The sequence below is a fragment of the Bombina bombina genome, chromosome 7 (assembly GCF_027579735.1).
Source record: "Bombina bombina isolate aBomBom1 chromosome 7, aBomBom1.pri, whole genome shotgun sequence".
NCBI classification, from domain to species: domain Eukaryota; kingdom Metazoa; phylum Chordata; class Amphibia; order Anura; family Bombinatoridae; genus Bombina; species Bombina bombina.
In genome coordinates this window covers 287,368,092-287,391,281 of record NC_069505.1, presented here as the reverse complement: position 1 = coordinate 287,391,281, position 23,190 = coordinate 287,368,092, and the positions used below count along the sequence as shown (strand labels likewise).

Below are 23,190 nucleotides of genomic sequence, written 5' to 3'. Positions count from 1 at the left end.
GGATATCGTGCACGAGCACATTTTAGCTGCTTACCGCTACCGTAAGCAACGCTGGTATTGAGGGTTGAAGTGGAGCTAGATTAGGCTCAACGCACCCTTTTTTGAGCCTAACGCAGCTCCTCAGACAACTCTAAATACCAGCGTTGTCTTAAGGGTGCGTTGCAAAAAAAAGCAGCGTTAGCTACGCGGGTCTTTACCGACAAAACTCTAAATCTAGTTAGCTAGTTAGTTAGGTTAGTTAGCTTGGTAAGCAGCTGAGGCTCAGTAAAGGGTTATCATAGGATACTTCCCTCTCCTTTGTACACAAGTATTATTTGCTTGCTCTTGGTTGAGACATTTTGAGGCTCAATTAGAAGAGAGAACCTATTAGTCTTATAAATGTAACAGAAAACCTCCTGCAACTTCACGCCAAGTTATATATATATATATATATATATATATATATATATATATATATATATATATATATATAGTTAAAAAGATTATACTGTTCGGTTATAAAGCACTGTTGGCTCTGTCTATGTCATACTGGTTTAAGCCCTGCAGGCCCACCTTATTTCATAATTTTTAGCTACCCTGGCCCTGGTTGCCCCGGATATCTAGATATCTGCACAGTTCATTTGTTTGCAAGCCCTTCTCACGTGAAGGCCCCCTCCCAACTATAGTATACCTATAACATTCCTAGTATGGCAAAGTTACTTAGAGACCACAACTTTTAGTTGTTATCCCCCAACCAGTTGCTAGTTCCCTCCTCCCCTCCCTATTTGAACATGCATATAACCTATACCCCAAGCGGTGCTTACCCGCTGATTCTTATATGCTATTTGTAGGCCCAAATGAGGCCGCAGATCTGACTACCTTATCCCTTTACATTTTCATATGGCTTGAGAGCTCTTGAGTGGCCTCATAACTAGTCAGCCAGTTATGCTAGTATATCAAGAAAATAGAGGTTTGAGAAGCCTATTTGTTGACATGCAATGTTGTATTTCAGTTTCGCTCTTGTCTTTTATAATTTCTTTATATTGTATGTAGTTTACTGATGCATAATTTCTGTGTCTTTCCTGTTGCAAGGCTAACACAGTATGTTGTATTTTATCGAACAACCTCAATAAAAAATTATTTTTAAAAAAAAGCACAACTTGTGCGCTCCCTAACTAGTTTTGAGAGTAGTTGTATTCATGATACACTCAACAGGGGTTTTCTATCTCTCTCACATCAATTACTCATGCAACCATACAATGCGTCCCTACCTTCATACACTCAGAAATGGGAAGGGGAAATAGGTGTCATTCAAACCCAAAAAGAGTGGCACAAAATGTTCTCCACCATGACAAAATTCTCATCGTCCATATATGTAATGGAAATGAACGTTAAACTATTATATAGGTGGTACTACACCCCACACCGCCTATACACCATCCTCCCCACGATCACACTGGAATGTTGGAGAGGATGTACAGCAATTGGCACCCCCACACATATTTGGTGGACATGCCCAACTGCCCAGAAATTTTGGGAGGCTATTAAGATTGAGTTTGAGAAGATCTTATCCATAAGCCTTGAACTTAATATTTGGTTCTTCCTCTTTAACAAATTCACCCAAATAAAATGTAAGTTACGTCTAGCTCTGTTGACCATTATGACAAACTCAGCTAAGAGACTGATCCCAAAAAATTGGAAAAGTACCAACCTCCCTTCTATCCACGTTTGGAAGGAGACAACCACTCAATCCCTTCAACTAGAAAAATACCACTACACCAGTAACAAATAGATGATTACCACTCAGTCTACTTCCTATGGAAAGACTACCTCAATTAGACAACAGCCGCACCCACAGCTGGCACCCTTACACTCCCCTCAAACCCACAGACGTCTAGTGCTCTTTACCAACAAATTTGAAATGATACTCCATAACCCCTAACTAGACTGGAGACCACCTTTGTAGCCTATCAAATAAAAATATACATGTTTTTTCTCGTCAGGAACCATTACCTTTCGTAGACTGAACTTACTTTTTATTTACCTAGCACTGATAATATCTTATGTAATTTAAAATAGTACATGCAATGATCTATGTAATTATAACACAACCTGGTTAGGCAAAGGACACATTGTTGTTATTTATGTCTCCTAACCAGCGAAACGCTGTTGTATATGTACCTACCTCTATTTTATATTGTATGTAATGGTTATACTTTCTTCAATAAAGCTTTTTTTGAAGAAGAAGAATAAAAAAGGGGGATTTATGCCCTTTTTCTATGTTTTGGGAAGCAATTTAATAAGTTTAATTTTCAAGCACTTTATTTTTCCCAGTTGTTTACTTTTAATGTTTAAAATTGTAGTAAGCATGTTCAGTTTATACCAGATTTGTGTAGAAATTGTGTTGATTTTTCAAAACTTTAAATGTACAGAATATCGGCCCCTGTTATCGGTTATCGGCCTGAAAGGTGGTCAATAATCGTTTTCGGTATCTGCCCTGAAAAACGATATCGGTCTATTCCTATTATATATATATCAGTGGCGTATTTAGATTATGTGCTGCCCTTGGCACTCAATATTATGCTTTCACTCCCCCCACCCAGGTTTTAGGTCTTTTTTTTTAGCCATTATATTTTTTGGTCAGGGTATAATATTATTCATGGTGGGTTGAATTAAGCCTGCATGCATCTCATACAACTAGTACAAGGACACAGCTGATTTTTTTTATCAACTAATGCAAGAACATAGCATATTTAAAATAAATAAATGTAAACAGAAAGAGAAACAAGTAAAAGTGCAACCCCAGACATCCCTACAATGGCTGGGTCAAGGTTTTATGCCCTTTGTTTAGTACATTTCACTGTGTTCTTATCAAACAGCTCCTAAACCCTCTAGTATTAGCTAAATAGTATGTTGATAATAGAGGGGTTTTTTTAAGAGGAAAGGAAAAAAATAAGTGAGGGAAAGAAATTAAGGACACAATTGCCACCAACGGCTCACACAATGACAACATGACAAGTGAAATAAGCAATAAGACAAGCCAAATAGAGCTTACCCATTCATCCAAATCCGCAGGCTTTGCAAAATAAAAAAAAAAGAGAGAGAGCGAGAGAGAAAAAACAGGAGAATGTCAGTGATTTATTGAGCAGGAGGTTTAGCGGCACAAAGCTCTGAGTGCACCAAACGTAGCAAAACCTAAAGGAACAAGAAAATGCACTTTTAAGCTTTGTATATTTGAAGAGGTTTTTGGAACAGGATATTGTAGAAAGCCTCAAAGCAAATCAGGAAGGTGCCATCAAACTGCAACAACGGGCAAAGCAAGTGCGGAATTAAGCGTCTCACACAGAGACACCACAAGGATAAAGGGAGCTTTCTCCTCATTTCATGGCTCGGGTTTATATTTTTATAACCACTTCTGTACACGGGATTAAAAAAACAGGAAATCTACAGAAGATAAATTTACAGAATAGCTCACATGTCAGCACAGGGGTATGTGTGGTGTTGTTCTAGGCGAATGCAGTATAGGTAACGTATGTTACAGACGGCTCAGAAGAAAACAGAACAAACAACATATAATAGAAAGCTCTGTGGTATATTCAAACATAACAGAAGATTATCAGCATAATATTAAACACATACATTCGTTGTTTTTTTTTGTTCCTGCCACCTTTAGATGCTAAAATAAATTAAGCTTTTTCTACAGACAGGGTTAAACAGGTTCATTATACTGTAAAATTATTTTTCGCTTAATGTGTTCCCATTACATTTTTTTTACCAACTGCAGAGTATAAAATATATGAGAATTAGTTTTTTAAGGTTTATTTGTGTATATGAAATAACTGATTTTGTGTTTTGAAGCTACAACTTAATAAAATGGGTTGAGCTTGTAGGTATAATCAGATCTCATTACTGTATCATATTGTTTACATATACATGCGTCTTTATCTTATATCTGTCCGTAAACCAAAGACCAATATTTGGAGAGAACAATGGAAAATAAACAAGTTTATTACCTTATATTTTCTATACCCCACTGGGAGTGTAATTTATACTGCTGGTTGTGTTTACACAGCTTATTTATAGCTTGGCCCTAAGGCCAAAAACTTTCAGAATAGGTGGGGATACCACAGGCTAAATAAACTAAATTTTAAATGCCAATATAAGGGTAAAAGAAATACTTGTAAACAATGTAATATGCTCCAGCAGGTAAAGTGAATTATTGGGAACAAATTAAAGGGGGGGGGGGGTTTGAGAAAACTGTCCCTTTAAGTGTCAACAATGCACTTGTATTATTGCGCCGCTGGTTCAATACATACATATATAAGGTGAATAGTAACTGTAGCAGTAGATGTAGAAAGCAATGGAAGGTGCAATGTCAATGGGAGGGTACATACTGACGGCACCAGGCCTGAAACTCTACCCAATAAAAAAAAAACTTCTTTGTCCGAAGCCGATAAAAATTGTAAAGGAAAAGCCCCAAGGACACTGACTCGCAGCTAGTCCAGAAGCCAAACTAGAGGCCGCAAAACGGACTCGACTGAGCCAAAAGTCCTCCAGGAGACACCGTCGCTCAACAGACGGTCCCTCACCACTCACCCCCCACTAATGAAGGGGACACCAGCCGAAACCCCCAAGGGGACAAGGCAAAAGAGAACCGAGGAAACCGAAAGGTTCCCTAATACAAAAAAGAACACCTCCAAGATTGAGCACAGCTCAGAGAGACCCAAACGGGTCCAAACAGGAAAAGGAGGCCACACCTATACCAAGCGAAACAAACAGACTTCTCTCCAACATACTGCAAGCACTGAATGCAACTGAAGAGGCAAAATCCTCCCAGCTTCTGAACATAGAATACCAAAGTATTCAATCATGAAAAACATTTAATAGACCCAGGCAAAAAAAAAACAGGTTGGAGAACACAGAGTCCATATCAGGACGACACAGAGGGCACTTGCGAGGAAGAAGCAGTCAAGCAAGGAACAGACCGCAAAAGCCACCCCCAGACAGAGGGCATGCTCCAGGCAACCAAAGCCGCCAGGCCTATACAGGTCCCTAAAAAAGGGGAACACAAAACCTCAATCAAGGGCCCCCGAGAAGGAGAGTATATCCTCAGAACCCGAAGGAAGAGTAGACCCTCTTCTGAAATTGATGGAGCAAGTTGAAAGGAAATTCTATATCCTAGCAGACTGAGCTAACGGATAGACTCAACAAGGCTCATACATCCAGAGGAGACTGCGACCTGAACGCAGCGCCTTAGACCGCTCGGCCATCGTGACCTGTAGACCCATACCCAGCTGGACCAACCCAGCCCCAGGGATCCAAAAAAGGGGAACAGAAGTGTGACAAGACCAATCTCGCCACTGTGCATTGGAGGACCTGTTATGGAACATTCTTTGGGCTTAAGGATACCCAGAGACTGCATGGAAATGTGGAATTTTATATGCTGGACACCCCATGTACTTTCATAACTCTGTCTTATGTCCATGTCACCCTGTATCCATAAATACAGTATGGGTACAGGGTGTGAGTGCCCCTTGTGGGAGCAATTGTGACTCTATAAACCAAGTGGGCATAAAGGACTTAATAGTTAATAAGAGCTGTTATTATATTCTGTAATAAGATGTATTTTATTTTCGTTCCTAATCTGATTGTGTCTCAGGAGTCTGTCTGGGTAAACTGATTGTGTTCCTGTGTGATTATGTTAACTAGACTGCCCAACATCAGATTGTCTGAGTAAACTTTCTTCCCCAGTTAATTAACTTGATATGTTAATCTGTTTTACCTGTGAATAGACAATTGTTTTCTTGTGTTTGATTGTTTATGCAATGTATCATTATTGTATCCTGTAAAAGAGCGTTTTCCTCTAGCCATGGAGATAGTTGGATTTCTTCCCAATTATCTCTAGGATAGGGAGGAGGAGTTCACTGGTACCAAGGGGAGCGTTTATGCCTGAGCCACTGCGATTGGCTAATGTACTATACTTGTCCACCAGGTGGGAGACCTGCTTAAATACCGGGCATGTAGCCCTTAATAAAGAGATTCCTGTTTTACCCTCAAGATGGAGCTTGGTCTCGTGTTTGGGGGGAATTGCTACTTTGGATTATTCTTTTGCCTGTTTTAGGAGAGAAAGATTTTGTGTATTTTCCCCGTCTGTGTATTAACTGGGTTCGTGTGTTGCTATTCCCGTATTAAGGGCATCTTTCATCTGGTATTAACCCTCAATATCCGGGTTATACCATAACAACTGGTGGCAGCGGCGGGATTGTTCCCACAGCCAGAAGGACAGCTACAAGAGACACCATTCCGGGGATTTACAAGTTGGGGCAACGCATGTCCCAGTACAGCGACCCTAAAAGCAACAGAAGGGAACCAGCAGTGTTATACGAGGAGGAGGACCTGGATGGCTGGGATGCATTAAGGAAAGGCATCTGGTACCAGGCCCTGGATAATGTACAATACCAGCGGGGTGAGAGTCTCCCCAGTGAAGAGCAGCGGTTGCAGAAGCAAGTGGCCCTGCGGATGCCCTTCCTGGGAGAGCAACCCCTGGAGGAATGGGTGAAGGAACTAGAGCACCGAGTATGGCAGGAGCTATGGCTGGAGGATGCCTATCAGGCGCTCTGGTGGTATATGGCACAGTATATACCCTGGACAGACGAGCATGACAAGCCAGAGGGAGAGGAGTTCAGGACATTTTCTACGAGAGGGAGGCTAGGCATGACTGGGATGACCCCCGTGAGGTAGAGCAAGACCTGGCTCACCTAGCAACCCTGGAGTGGGAACTGGAGCAGGACTACCGAGATCTCTTCCACTCCATTGGGAAGGCTCAGCAGGACAGCAAGGTGACAGACCCAGGTCCAGACCCATTCAGCTGGGAAGATGTTGTGGAGATTTACTGGGAAGGACCCCAGGTGGCCGGTGGAGATGGGACCGAGGTCTCTCCACCGGTCCTGCAGGGAATTGGGAGCCCAGTCTCCATTCCCCAGCGGCAGGCTGAGTTACAGGGAGCAGAGACAGTTGGTCCTGTCCCCCAGCAGCAGAGTGAATTGCAGGGAATTGGGAGCCCAGTCTCCATTCCCCAGCGGCAGGCTGAGTTACAGGGGGCAGAGACAGTTGGTCCTGTCCCCCAGCAGCAGAGTGAATTGCAGGGAATTGGGAGCCCAGTCCCAATTCGACAGCGGCAGGCTGAGTTACAGGGGGCAGATACAGTTGGTCCTGCCCCCCAGCAGCAGAGTGATATGCAGGGAATTGGGAGCCCAGTCTCCATTCCTCAGTGCAGACTGAGCTACCGGGGGCAGAGACGGTCGGTCCTGCTCCCCAACAGCAGTGTGTGTTTCAGGGAATAGAGAGCCTAGTCTCCTTTCCCCAGCAGCAGGACTCGGTATTGGGAGCGGAGACAGTCGGTCTCCCTCCCCCGCGGCTGGAAGTATGTATGGGAGAGGAGCTTGTTACCCCCTCTCCCCAGCGGCAGCTTGACATACCCAGGGGAGACAGTAAGCCCCACAACCATGCAGACTGGACCGTGGTCTTTGCACTTACAGCAGAGGGGGTAGGGACGGTCGGTCCTGTCCCCCAGCAACAGGGCTGTTTAGCCAAAGGGGAGACAGTCGGTCTTCCCCTCCAGCAACAGAGTTGTGTTTCTAAAGGGGAGACAGTCGGTCTCCCCCTCCCACCACCAGGTTCCAACCAGGCTACTTCCGTGGTAGCGCTGGCACCAGGGCAGAGTACCGCTGGTCCCTGCCCACTTAGCAACCCACCAAGGCAGCCTACCAGTCCCCCGCACAGCCACGGTGAGGCACCTGGACATGGACAAGTTTCTCCTCTACTCAGGTGTAGTAACCATTTATTGTGGGTGGGCTGTACTGCTGATTGAGTTTTGTGAGTGGGTTGCTGGACTAACCAGGGCACTGAACGGCAGGAGGTCAGATACCCTGTTAGTCTGTTTGGAAAAGGGGAGAGATGTGACAAGACCAATCTCACCACTGTGCATTGGAGGGCCTGTTATGGAACATTCTTTGGGCTGGAGGTACATGGGCTTAAGGATACCCAGAGACTGCATGGAAATGTGGAATTTGATATGCTGGACACCCCATGTACTTTCATAACTCTGTCTTATGTCCATGTCACCCTGTATCCATAAATACAGGATGGGTACAGGGTGTGAGTGCCCCTTGTGGGAGCAATTGTGACTCTATAAACCAAGTGGGCATAAAGGACTTAATAGTTAATAAGAGCTGTTATTATATTCTGTAATAAGATGTATTTTATTTTTGTTTCTAATCTGATTGTGTCTCAGGAGTCTGTCTGGGTAAACTGATTGTGTTCCTGTGTGATTATGTTAACTAGACTGCACAACATCAGATTGTCTGAGTAAACTTTCTTCCCCAGTTAATTAACTTGATATGTTAATCTGTTTTACCTGTGAATAGACAATTGTTTTCTTGTGTTTGATTGTTTAATTGTTTATGCAATGTATCTTTATTGTATCCTGTAAACAGCGTTTTCTTCTAGCCATGGAGATAGTTGGATTTCTCCCCAATTATCTCTAGGATAGGGAGGAGGGGTTCACTGGTACCAAGGGGAGCGTTTAAGCCTGAGCCACTGTGATTGGCTAATGTACTATACTTGTCCACCAGGTGGGAGACCTGCTTAAATACCGGGCATGTAGCCCTCAATAAAGAGATTCCTGTTTTACCCGCAAGACGGAGCTTGGTTTCGTGTTTGGGGGGAATTGCTACTTTGGATTATTCTTTTGCCTGTTTTAGGAGAGAAAGATTTTGTGTATTTTCACCGTCTGTGTATTAACTGGGTTTGTGTGTTGCTATTCCCGTATTAAGGGCATCTTTCATCTGGTATTAACCCTCGATATCCGGGTTATACCATAACAAGAAGAATCCCAAAACTGGTACAGGAACGAGCGTAAGGATAGCACAGCAATCCCCACAGAGTACAACCCGACTCTGAAAACAGACGACAAGGCCAAAGACCTAAGGATCTATCCAAATAAAGGCTGAACAAGTCTGACTTGGTGCCAGCAAGACACCAGGGGGAACCAATCCCACCTGTCCACCTCCCATCAGGAGAAGCCCCAAGAAAGGACTCCATCTCCATAGGGAGTAAAATATCCCCTAAAGTAAAGGGATGAAGCCGGAAGGGTAATAACTGTCCTCAAGGCCCAAAGCCACCGGCTAATGGGAAGAGAAATCCCAAACACAAATGTCCTAGAAGGACCCCCTAGAAGTAGCTTGCCAAGCAGAGGTACAGCCAACCCATTTGCCTGCAGAGCATGGAATTCCTGGGTACACTGGCAAACTGACCAGGGGGATGCAACACTAAGACGCACCAGAAATTGGACATCCAGTGCCCGCAGCTGGGTATGAACCCACAACCCTCGAGGCGCAAGCCACACAGCTAACCACTAGAGGACATGGGCTACTCTGTTGCAAAGAGTAATAAATACTCTGAAAACCTGGCCAACCATGACCAGGCCAGGTAGATGGAGCAAGGACATAGCCCAAGTTCCCAATACCGTGGAACACCCCAACCAGCCCTGAGATCCAAGATTCTAAAACAACCCATGACTAGGTCAGGAAAAAGGACAAGCGAAGCCTCAGCAACCGGAAGTATCAGAAGAAAAACAGGTCAGAGGAAACCTTACCCTAGAACTAAACACCCCAACCATAAACATCACACATAAGCAGGTTGAATCACATACTCAACATAATTATAAACCCCCCTATTCAATAACCCCCCTCAGGAGATATTAACCCTCGATTCCAAGATACTAAAAGAGACTCACTGAGACCCTTGTGATAAGATAGACCCGCAGGTTGGTAGCCTCTCGGGAAAACATTCACATTACAGTACATTGAGAAATAAAGTAAAATGAAACGATCTTACCTGAATCTACGCCGTGGAACAGGAACACTGCCTTTCAAGTGTGACGGATAGTAGCATTGCCTCCGCCATGGACTTGAGAGAAAAAAAGCAGGCAGCGGAGTGAAGTTCGACAACGCTGATTGCTTGAGGAGCTGTTAACATGAGTCGGGATGGTTTCGCAGAAAGAATCTCCCTGCATTTACGGACTCTAACTTTCATCCAAGCCCACACTGAGAGACTGACAGGATTACTTAAAACCCCTGTCCCATGCCGAAGAGTACTACCCTCCATAAGAGACAAAAAACAAAAATTACAAATTCTGACACTTCTCTGACAACCTCTAGGGACGAAAGGCAAAGAATGACTGGGGGATGAGGGGAGTGGGAGGAATATTTAAGCCTTTGGCTGGGGTGTCTTTGCCTCCTCCTGGTGGCCAGGTTCTTATTTCCCAAAAGTAATGAATGCAGCTGTGGACTCTTTCCATTTAAGAAGAAAATACACAAGAGTTTACCTTCTAGAATTTATCTGTCTGGCTCTTGAGCACAAAAATAATACGTTGCACTCAGGAGGAAATATCAATATATAAAAGGGAGATTTTGAAGCAAAGTGATAGGAAGAGAAAGAAAAGCGTGTGTAACTTTATTAATACGCTTCATTATTAAAATTAACTAAGCTACAGTTAATCAATTTATGAACCCTTAAAGGGATTTAATAGTGTTGAATTAGTAAAAGGGACAGTACACTGTAAAATTGTTTTTATATTAATGTATTTTCAATGACTTGTTATACCAGCTACAGAGTATAAAATGTATGAGAAATTGCATTTTCAGGTTTATTTGTGTATATGAAGTAGCTGGTTTTGTGCTTTAAAACCACAGCCTATTACAATGGTTTGGGCTTCAGGTAATATCAGATCTCATTATGTTATCACTTTGTGTACACACACTTGCTTCCTTATCTTATATTTGTCTGGAAAACTAAAACTCAATACATAGAGAGAACAATGGAAAATTATCATTTTATTACTTAAAGCGAAAGTCCATCCTAGCGTTTTACAAACGTTAGGATTGACTATTGAAACAAATAAAGGGGACTTTCATTCATGAAGTATTAGATACTTCATGTAGAAAGCTCCTTTATTTGTTTCAACCGATCGCCATTCTTAGCTGCTACAGCAGCCCACGGCTAAAATAATTTTTTGCTAAGAGGTGACGTTTTCATCTCTTAGCCAATAGCCGTGCGGTAAATCCGGCTTGGCGCCTATGGGAGCCGGATTTACCACACGGCTATTGGCTAAGAGGTAAAAACGTCACCTCTTAGCAAAAAAATTTTTAGCCGTGGGCTGCTGTAGCAACTAACAACGGCGATCGGTTGAAACAAATAAACGAGCTTTCTACATGAAGTATTTTATACTTCATGAATGAAAGTCTCCTTTATTTGTTTCAATAGTCAATCCTAGCGTTTGTACAACGTTAGGATTGACTTTCACTTTAACTATCCTGCACCCCACTGTTAGTGTAATTTCTTCTGCTAGCTATGTTTACTGAGGCTATTCAATAGCTGAGACTCCAGAATCAAAACTTTCAGTATATGTTGGGACACCACAGGCTAAATCAGCTATTTCAAAGGCCAAAATAGGGGTAAAGGAGCTACTTGGAAACAATTTAATACACTCAAGCAGGTAAAATGGATCATTGGGAACAATTTAAATAGGACAACATTTTTGGGTGAACTGTCCCTTTAACATTTGCATTTTCTATTCTATGTTCACCCTTTTTGCATATTTTAATTAAGAAATGTACTCTTTGCTTACAAACAGTACTGTCTGCTGTTCCAGAACATTTTTTAGCAATGTATTTATTTGTAAGCTTTTCTGAATTCGGCAGGGAACCTCACAGACCAGATAAATATCTCAAACTACAAACTCATGATAAACAAAGGCCCCACTGTGTCTCGCTCATGGTGTTTCTGTTCACTGCAAATGGGAATTCCTGTCCCTTCTGTACGATTACAATGTCTGTTTCTAGGTTTGTGGAAACGTCCAAAAAATCTTGTGAAAAACTGCTTAAAGGGCCATAATACCCAAATGTTTAAACACTTGAAAGTGATGCAGCATAGCTGTAAAAAGCTGACTAGAAAATATCACGTGAACATCTCTATGTTAAAAAGAAAGATATTTTACCTCAAAAGTTTCTCAGTAGCCACCTCCCATTGTAAAGGATTTCTAAGCAGCATATTAGTATGTCTGTCCTAGGACAGCTGAAAGGATGAGCCTCGTGAACTCTCATATTATTTCACCAATCAGGTAAAGGAAGCTTACTATGAAATCTCATGAGAGTTAAGTCAAATCTCATGAGATCACAGTAAGAGTTCATGACCTCAGCACTGCTGATGCTGATTGGCTGCTGTTCATTTCTTCATTTTTATTTATTTTTTTTACCTGCAGCTGGGAGCAGCTGAGTATAACTTTTTACACAGAACTTACTCTGCTGAGCTGAGGAAATTGTGAGGTAAAATATATTCCTTTTTTACATAGAGACGCTCAGGTGATATTTTCCTGTCAGCTTTTTACAGTTATACTGCATCAGTTTCAAGTGATTTAGCATATGAGTATTATGTCCCTTTAATATATTTGTATATCAGTATGTAGTTGTGGTTCGTTATATAGAGATATTAACAAAGAAAAAAATGTCAATGTGGTTCCAATTGAAAATGTTGAATGGCACTGCTGTGGATGGCGTTTTGTATTGAATGTTTCAGGATCAATAAAACCAGATTGTAAATTCAATCTCTTTCTTTTTTTTTTCTTTAGCTCACTACAAATAGTCTGTAATCACATTGGGTAATTTATACCTCTAATTCTTTCTCTGTCTTAAATCAACAATATATTTATAAACCACTGTTACTGTCCCCCGACAGCGAAACACGTACAAATTCAAATATTGTATTAAATTGTCATTTTCTTCCCATTTTGGGAGTACATAAAATGCATTGTCTCAAGCTATGCATAAAGGAAATACAGAGAATATTTCACTTCAGTTAATGGATCATGAAGCTACATATTCTATAATTGCTAGAATCAAAATGAAAAAAATTGCAGGGGAAGGGACACCATAGATAAGGAAACGAAAAGGGAAAAAAAAATACACTAGATATATATAAATCTATTCTAGACTAGGCTACAATGCAAACATTAAGACAAATTCACCCATATAGTAGAAACGTTATACCGATCTATACAGCAAGGAAACAATTATTTACTAAAGCAACTACATACACAGCTAATAAAGAGTTTTGATTTCTCTGATTAATCAATCTCTAAGTAGCAGACATCATTTGTCACAGTAAGATAGATAAATGTATCAGGTGTGTTGGAAAGAAATCTGTCTCAGCACATTTAGCAATTAAATATAAGTGTGTTATATTCCGCCAGCGACAGGCGTATACGGGAACATATAAGGAGATGTGTGCGCGGATCTGCGCAAAGCTCATAAATCTTTCTCCTCAAATGGCAGCTGTCCTCCTATCATTAGTTAGGCAAGGAGCGGATGTGCAAAGTAAAAATTCTTGTTCCCACACATTTTCTGCGCTAGCATAACTGGTTCGTTCCTGGCCATCAAAATTCATAAAGCTATACACCTTTACCCTCCACTGAGGCAGCCAGCAGCACTACAGAGAAGCCTCTGCTTCCCCTAACCCACTTGCTGTCTCTCTCCCTCGCTAATTCTCTGTCGGACTCTGTGAAGCGCAAAATTGCAGACATTTCAAATTAAAGAGCGAAAGAGGAGAGAACTTATCAAATCAGCATTAGCATCAACTGAAAGTCTTTAAAGGAAACCGAGTGATGAGAAATTGCCGGCGGAATATGGAGGGGAGCACAATACAGCCTGACTATGTCTGTGTCTTATACAGTCAGCCATGAATGCACTTCCCTGAAGAGCTAGCACTCTATTTAGTGTGACTGAGGGAATGGACGGTAATCATCATATCCACACAGTTCACAGCTGAGCAGCTTCTAACAATTCTCAGGAGTCCACCTAAAGAAATGTTCACTTGCACGCACCATGGGTTTTACTTTAATTTATGCCTGAAGACATAATTATCTTAAATAACATTTTAAACAGAGATTTCAAAGATAAACTAGGTGGGTGGGGAAGTGACAGACGGAGAATGTAGCACCTCTACTGTATCATCCACAATCACACGTGTGACAAATATTACACATTTCTTGCTCAGGGGTTTAATACCTTAAATGAAAACTGGAAAAATTATAAGTTCTGATGCGGTATGTACTGTAGCCTCCAAACACAAACACACACTCACATACATACTCATATACACACATACATACTCATACACACACATACACACATATACATACTCATACACACGCATACACACACATAATCAAACACACACATACATACTCATACACACGCATACATACTCATACACACACATACAAACTCATACACATGCATACACACACATACATACTCATACACACACATACATACTCATACACACACATACAAACTCATACACATGCATACACACATATACATACTCATACACACGCATACACACACATAATCAAACACACACATACATACTCATACACACGCATACATACTCATACACACACATACAAACTCATACACATGCATACACACACATACATACTCATACACACACATAATCAAACACACACATACATACTCATACACACACACAATCAAACACACACATACATACTCATACACACACATAATCAAACACACACATACATACTCATACACACACATAATCAAACACACACACACACATACATACTCATACACACATGCATACACACATAATCAAACACACACATACATACTCATACACACACATAATCAAACACACACATACATACTAATACACACACATACATACTCATACACACATGCATACACACATAATCAAACACACACACATACATACTCACACACACATACATACACATAATCAAACACACGCATACACACACATAATCAAACACACACATACATACTCATACACACATGCATACACACATAATCAAACACATACATACTCATACACACGCATACACACACATAATCAAACACACACATACATACTCATACACACGCATACACACACATAATCAAACACACACATACATACTCATACATACTCATACACACACATAATCAAACACACACATACTCATACACACACATAATCAAACACACACATACTCATACACACACGCATACACATACATAATCAAACACGCACATACATACACACACTCACATACATAGATACATACTCACACACAGATACTCACACACACACATGGATACACACATTCATACATATACACACATACATAGTCAAACGTACACACACACATACAAATAATCACACACATACATGTACACACACATACATACCACAGATATATATACACACAAACATAAATAGTCACATACAGACATACAGATACATAAACACACACATATACACAGATACATTTTCCTCATCTAACTCTGCATTAACCTCTTTTTCTCAATCTTGCAGTCCTCACCCCTGTTTCTCAACCTTCTACCCTTCTAGATTGTAAGTTCCCACAGGAATAGGGCCCTCAATTCCTCTGTATGTGTTTGTAAATTTTGTCCTGTCTCTTACAAGTTTTATATTGTTTTATTTAAATGAACTGTATCCATGGACAGCGCTGCGAAATATGATGGCGCTTCATAAATAAAATATAATAATAATAAAATAATAATATATGTGTGTAATATGCATATATAGAACAAAGATAGAAAAGGATGCCTCCTAGTGCAGATTAACCAAGGTAATGTGACCCCCAAGTAAACTGGAACCCACCGATGTCCAGGGTACTCACATATGGGAAAGCACTTATCAAGTGCCAAACAGACAGACTGACTATTAGTAGTGGCCCAGCTCACTATATGAAACTGTAGAGATGGTATGTATTAGCAATCAGCTAACATGAACTCCAAACAAAAAGACTTCATAAAAAAACTGCATATGCATATATATGTGTGTGTGCATATCAGGCATGTATGTGTGTGTGCATATCAGGCATATATGTGTGTGTGCATATCAGGCATATATGTGTGTGTGCATATCAGGCATTTATGTGTGTGTGTGTGCATATCAAGCATATATGTGTGTGTGTGTGTGTGTGTGTGCATATCAGGCCTTTATGTGTGTGTGCATATCAGGCATTTGTGTGTGTGTGTGTGTGTGTGTGTGTGTGTGCATATCAGGCCTTTATGTGTGTGTGCATATCAGGCATTTGTGTGTGTGTGTGCATATCAGGCATTTATGTGTGTGTGTGTGTGTGCATATCAGGCATTTGTGTGTGTGTGTGTGTGTGTGTGTGTGCATATCAGGCATATATGTGAGTAATATGCATATATGTGTGTGTGTGTGTGTGTGCATATCAGGCATTTATGTGTGTGTGCATATCAGGCATATGTGTGTGTGTGTGTGTGTGTGTGTGCATATCAGGCATATGTGTGTGCGTGCATATCAGGCATTTGTGTGTGTGTGTGTGTGTGTGCATATCAGGCATATGTGTGTGTGTGCATATCAGGCCTTTATGTGTGTGTGTGCATATCAGGCATTTGTGTGTGTGTGTGTGTGTGTGTGTGTGTGTGTGTGTGCATATCAGGCCTTTATGTGTGTGTGCATATCAGGCATTTGTGTGTGTGTGTGTGTGTGTGCATATCAGGCATTTGTGTGTGTGTGTGTGTGCATATCAGGCATATATGTGAGTAATATGCATATATGTGTGTGTGTGTGTGCATATCAGGCATTTATGTGTGTGTGCATATCAAGCATATATGTGTGTGTGTGTGTGTGTGTGTGTGTGTGTGTGCATATCAGGCATTTATGTGTGTGTGTGTGTGCATATCAGGCATTTATGTGTGTGTGCATATCAGGCATATATGTGAGTAATATGCATATATGTGTGTGTGCATATCAAGCATATGTGTGTGTGTGTGTGCATATCAAGCATATATGTGTGTGTGTGTGTGTGTGCATATCAAGCATATATGTGTGTGTGTGTGTGCATATCAGGCATTTATGTGTGTGTGTGCATATCAAGCATATATGTGTGTGTGTGCATATAAGGCATATATATATATATGTGTGTGTGTGCGTGTGCATATCAGGCATATATGTGTGTGCATATCAGGCATATGTGTGTGTGTGCATATCAGGCATATGTGTGTGTGCATATCAGGCATACGTGTGTGTGCATATCAGGCATAAACATGCGTGTGCATATCAGGCATATGTGTGTGTGTGCATATCAGGCATATGTGTGTGTGTGTGAATATCAGGCATATATGTGTGTGCATATCAGGCATATATGTGTGTGTATATATCAGGTATATGTGTGTGTGTGTGCCTATCAGGCATATATGTGTGTGTGCATATCAGGCATATATGTGTGTGTGCATATCAGGCATGTGTGTGTGTGTGTGTGTGTGAATATCAGGCATATGCGTGTGTGTGATTATCAGGCATATATGTGTGTGTGTATGTGTGCCTATCAGGCATATATGTGTGTGCATATCAGGCATATGTGTGTGTGTGTGCATATCGTGCATATATGTGTGTGTGTGTGCATATAGGGCATATATGTGTGTGTGTGTGTGTGTGCATAACAGGCAAATATGTGTGTGTGTGTGTGCATATCAGGCATATATGTGTGTGCATAACAGGCAAATATGTGTGTGTGTGTGCATATCAGGCATATATGTGTGTGTGCATATCAGGCATATATATGTGTGTGCATATCAGGCATGTGTGTGTGAATATCAGGCATATGTGTGTGTGAATATCAGGCATATATGTGTGTGCATATCAGGCATATATGTGTGTGTATATCAGGTATATGTGTGTGTGTGTGTGTGTGTGTGCCTATCAGGCATATATGTGTGTGCATATCAGGCATATGTGTGTGTGCATATAAGGCATATGTGTGTGTGTGTACATATCAGGCATATATGTGTGTGTGTGTGTGCATATCAGGCATATGTGTGTGTGTGTGTGCATATCAGGCATATGTGTGTGCGCATATCAGGCATATATGTGTGTGCATATCAGGCATATGTGTGTGTGTGCATATCAGGCATATATGTGTGTGTGTGCATGTCAGGTATATATGTGTGTGTGCGCATATCAGGCATATGTATGTGTGTGCATATCAGGCATATATGTGTGTGTGTGTGTGTGTGTGCGCATATCAGGCATATATGTGTGTGTGTGCATATCAGGCATATACAGTATGTGTGTGTGCATATCAGGCATATATGTGTGTGTGTGTGTGTGTGCATATCAGGCATATATGTGTGTGCATATCAGGCATTATCAGGCATATATGTGTGTGTGCATATCAGGCATATATGTGTGTGCATATCAGGCATATATGTGTGTGTGTGCGCATATCAGGCATATATCTGTGTGTGTGCATGTCAGGCATATATGTGTGTGTGTGTGCATATCAGGCATATATATATGTGTGTGCATATCAGGCATATGTGTGTGTGTGTGTGCATATCAGGCATGTGTGTGTGCATATCAGGCATATATGTGTGTGTGCGCATATCAGGCATATATGTGTGTATGCATATCAGGCATATATGTGTGTGTGTGCATATCAGGCATATATGTGTGTGCATATCAGGCATATGTGTGTGTGTGTGCATATCGTGCATATATGTGTGTGTGTGTGCATATCGGGCATATATGTGTGTGTGTATGTGTGTGTGCATAACAGGCAAATATGTGTGTGTGTGTGTGCATATCAGGCATATATGTGTGTGCATAACAGGCAAATATGTGTGTGTGTGTGCATATCAGGCATATATGTGTGTGTGCATATCAGGCATATATATGTGTGTGCATATCAGGCATGTGTGTGTGAATATCAGGCATATGTGTGTGTGAATATCAGGCATATATGTGTGTGCATATCAGGCATATATGTGTGTGTATATCAGGTATATGTGTGTGTGTGTGTGTGCCTATCAGGCATATATGTATGTGTGTGTGTGTGTGCCTATCAGGCATATATGTGTGTGTGTGTGTGCATATCAGGCATATATGTGTGTGCATATCAGGCATATGTGTGTGTGCATATAAGGCATATGTGTGTGTGTGTGTACATATCAGGCATATATGTGTGTGTGTGCATATCAGGCATATGTGTGTGTGTGTGTGTGCATATCAGGCATATGTGTGTGCACATATCAGGCATATATGTGTGTGCATATCAGGCATATGTGTGTGTGTGCATATCAGGCATATATGTGTGTGTGTGCATGTCAGGTATATATGTGTGTGTGCGCATATCAGGCATATGTATGTGTGTGCATATCAGGCATATATGTGTGTGTGTGTGTGTGTGTGTGTGCGCATATCAGGCATATATGTGTGTGCATATCAGGCATTATCAGGCATATATGTGTGTGCATATCAGGCATATATGTGTGTGTGTGTGCGCATATCAGGCATATATCTGTGTGTGTGCATGTCAGGCATATATGTGTGTGTGTGTGCATATCAGGCATATATATGTGTGTGTGCATATCAGGCATATGTGTGTGTGTGTGTGCATATCAGGCATGTGTGTGTGCATATCAGGCATATATGTGTGTGTGCGCATATCAGGCATATATGTGTGTATGCATATCAGGCATATATGTGTGTGTGTGCATAACAGGCATATATGTGTGTGTGTGTGTGCATATCAGGCATATATGTGTGTGTGTGCATATCGGGCATATATGTGTGTGTGTGCATAACAGGCATGTGTGTGTGTGTGTGCATATCAGGCATATATATGTGTGTGCATATCAGGCATGTGTGTGTGTGTGTGTGAATAACAGGCATATGTGTGTGTGTGTGTGTGTGTGTGTGTGTGTGTGTGTGTGTGTGAATATCAGGCATATATGTGTGTGCATATCAGGCATGTGTGTGTGTGTGTGTGTGTGTGTGTGTGTGTGTGTGTGTGTGTGAATAACAGGCATATGTGTGTGTGTGTGAATATCAGGCATATATGTGTGTGTGTGTATCAGGTATATGTGTATGTGTGTGCCTATCAGGCATATATGTATGTGTGTGTGCCTATCAGGCATATATGTATGTGTGTGTATGCCTATCAGGCATATATGTATGTGTGTGTATGCCTATCAGGCATATATGTGTGTGTGTGCATATCAGGCATATATGTATGTGCATATCAGGCATATGTGTGTGTGCATATAAGGCATATGTGTGTGTGTGTACATATCAGGCATATATGTGTGTGTGTGCATATCAGGCATATGTGTGTGTGTGTGCATATCAGGCATATGTGTGTGCGCATATCAGGCATATATGTGTGTGCATATCAGGCATATGTGTGTGTACATATCAGGCATATATGTGTGTGTGTGCATATCAGGCATATGTGTGTGTGTGTGCATATCAGGCATATATGTGTGTGTGTGCATGTCAGGTATATATGTGTGTGTGCGCATATCAGGCATATGTATGTGTGTGCATATCAGGCATATATGTGTGTGTGTGCATATCAGGCATATACAGTATGTGTGTGTGCATATCAGGCATATATGTGTGTGTGTGTGCATATCAGGCATATATGTGTGTGCATATCAGGCATTATCAGGCATATATGTGTGTGTGCATATCAGGCATATATGTGTGTGCATATCAGGCATATATGTGTGTGTGTGCGCATATCAGGCATATATAGGTGTGTGTGCATGTCAGGCATATGTGTGTGTGTGTGTGTGTGTGTGCATATCAGGCATATATATGTGTGTGTGCATATCAGGCATATGTGTGTGTGTGTGTGTGTGTGTGTATGTGTGTGCATATCAGGCATATATGTGTGTGTGTGCATGCATATCAGGCATATATGTGTGTGTGAATATCAGGCATATATGTGTGTGTGTGCATATCGGGCATATATGTGTGTGTGTGTGTGCATAACAGGCGTGTGTGTGTGTGTGTGTGTGTGCTTATCAGGCATATATGTGTGTGTGCATATCAGGCATATATATGTGTGTGCATATCAGGCATGTGTGTGTGTGTGTGTGAATATCAGGCATATGTGTGTGTGTGTGTGTGTGTGTGAATATCAGGCATATATGTGTGTGCATATCAGGCATATATGTGTGTGTATATCAGGTATATATATGTGTGTGTGTGTGCCTATCAGGCATATATGTATGTGTGTGTGTGCATATCAGGCATATGTGTGTGTGTGTGTGTGCATATCGGGCATATATGTGTGTGTGCATAACAGGCATATATATGTGTGTGTGTGTGTGTGTGCATATCAGGCATATGTGTGTGTGCATATCAGGCATATATATGTGTGTGCATATCAGGCATGTGTGTGTGTGTGTAAATATCAGGCATATGTGTGTGTGTGTGTGTGTGTGTGAATATCAGGCATATATGTGTGTGTATATCAGGTATATGTGTGTGTGTGTGCATAACAGGCATATATGTGTGTGTGTGCATATCAGGCATATGTGTGTGTGCATATCGGGCATATATGTGTGTGTGCTTAACAGGCATATATGTGTGTGTGTGTGCATATCAGGCATATATGTGTGTGTGCATATCAGGCATATATATGTGTGTGCATATCAGGCATGTGTGTTTGTGTGTGAATATCAGGCATATGTGTGTGTGTGTGTGAATATCAGGCATATATGTGTGTGCATATCAGGTATATGTGTGTGTGTGCCTATCAGGCATATATGTATGTGTGTGTGCCTATCAGGAATATATGTGTGTGTGTGTGTGTGTGTGTGTGCATATCAGGCATATATGTGTGTGCATATCAGGCATATCTGTGTGTGCATATAAGGCATATGTGTGTGTGTACATATCAGGCATATGTGTGTGTGTGCATATCAGGCATATGTGTGTGTGTGTGTGTGTGTGTGTGCATATCAGGCATATGTGTGTGCGCATATCAGGCATATGTGTGTGTGTGTGCATATCAGGCATATATGTGTGTGTGTGCATGTCAGGTATATATGTGTGTGTGCGCATATCAGGCATATACAGTATGTGTGTGTGCATATCAGGCATATATGTGTGTGCATATCAGGCATTATCAGGCATATATGTGTGTGTGCATATCAGGCATATATGTGTGTGCATATCAGGCATATATATTTGTGTGTGCGCATATCAGGCATATATGTGTGTGTGTGCATGTCAGGCATATATGTGTGTGTGTGTGTGTGTGTGTGTGCATATCAGGCATATATATGTGTGTGTGCGCATATCAGGCATATATGTGTGTGTGTGTGTGTGCATGTCAGGCATATATGTGTGTGTCTGTGTGTGTGCATATCAGGCATATATATGTGTGTGTGCGCATATCAGGCATATATGTGTGTGTGTGCATGTCAGGCATATATGTGTGTGTGTGTGCATATCAGGCATATGTGTGTGTGCATATCAGGCATATATGTGTGTGTGCATATCAGGCATATATGTGTGTATGCATATCGGGCATATATGTGTAAATGCATATCAGGCATATATGTGTGTGTGTACATATCAGGCATATATGTGTGTGTGAATATCAGGCATATATGTGTGTGCATATCAGGCATATGTGTGTGTGTGCATATCAGGCATATATGTGTGTGTGCATATCAGGCATATATGTGTGTGTGCATATCAGGCATATATGTGTGTGTGCATATCAGGCATATATGTGTGTGTGCATATCAGGCATATGTGTGTGTGTGCATATCAGGCATATATGTGTGTGTGCATATCAGGCATATGTGTGTGTGTGCATATCAGGCATATATGTGTGTGTGCATATCAGGCATATGTGTGTGTGTGCATATCAGGCATATATGTGTGTGTGCATATCAGGCATATGTGTGTGTGTGCATATCAGGCATATATGTGTGTGTGCATATCAGGCATATATGTGTGTGTGCATATCAGGCATATGTGTGTGTGTGCATATCAGGCATATATGTGTGTGTGCATATCAGGCATATATGTGTGTGTGCATATCAGGCATATATGTGTGTGTGCATATCAGGCATATGTGTGTGTGTGCATATCAGGCATATGTGTGTGTGTGCATATCAGGCATATATGTGTGTGTGCATATCAGGCATATGTGTGTGTGTGCATATCAGGCATATGTGTGTGTGTGCATATCAGGCATATGTGTGTGTGTGCATGTCAGGCATATGTGTGTGTGTGCATATCAGGCATATATGTGTGTGTGCA

General features: G+C 41.3%; 1 protein-coding gene across 3 annotated transcripts in view; it reads right to left on the bottom strand.

Moving 5' to 3' along the window:
- CHCHD6 (coiled-coil-helix-coiled-coil-helix domain containing 6) overlaps positions 1-23,190 on the bottom strand; it is a 717,658-nt gene that overhangs the window by 443,276 nt on the left and 251,192 nt on the right. For 2 of the 3 annotated variants that reach the window (XR_008403230.1, XM_053720835.1), the window contains exon 5: positions 3,035-3,055. The exons of the other annotated variant lie outside the window; for it this stretch is intronic. Coding sequence is in view for 1 of the 2 variants with exons in the window: in XM_053720835.1 (XP_053576810.1) it covers positions 3,035-3,055 (21 nt within the window). In the remaining variant the exon portion in view is untranslated. The remainder of the gene's footprint in view (positions 1-3,034; positions 3,056-23,190) is intronic. 3 annotated transcript variants of the gene reach the window in all.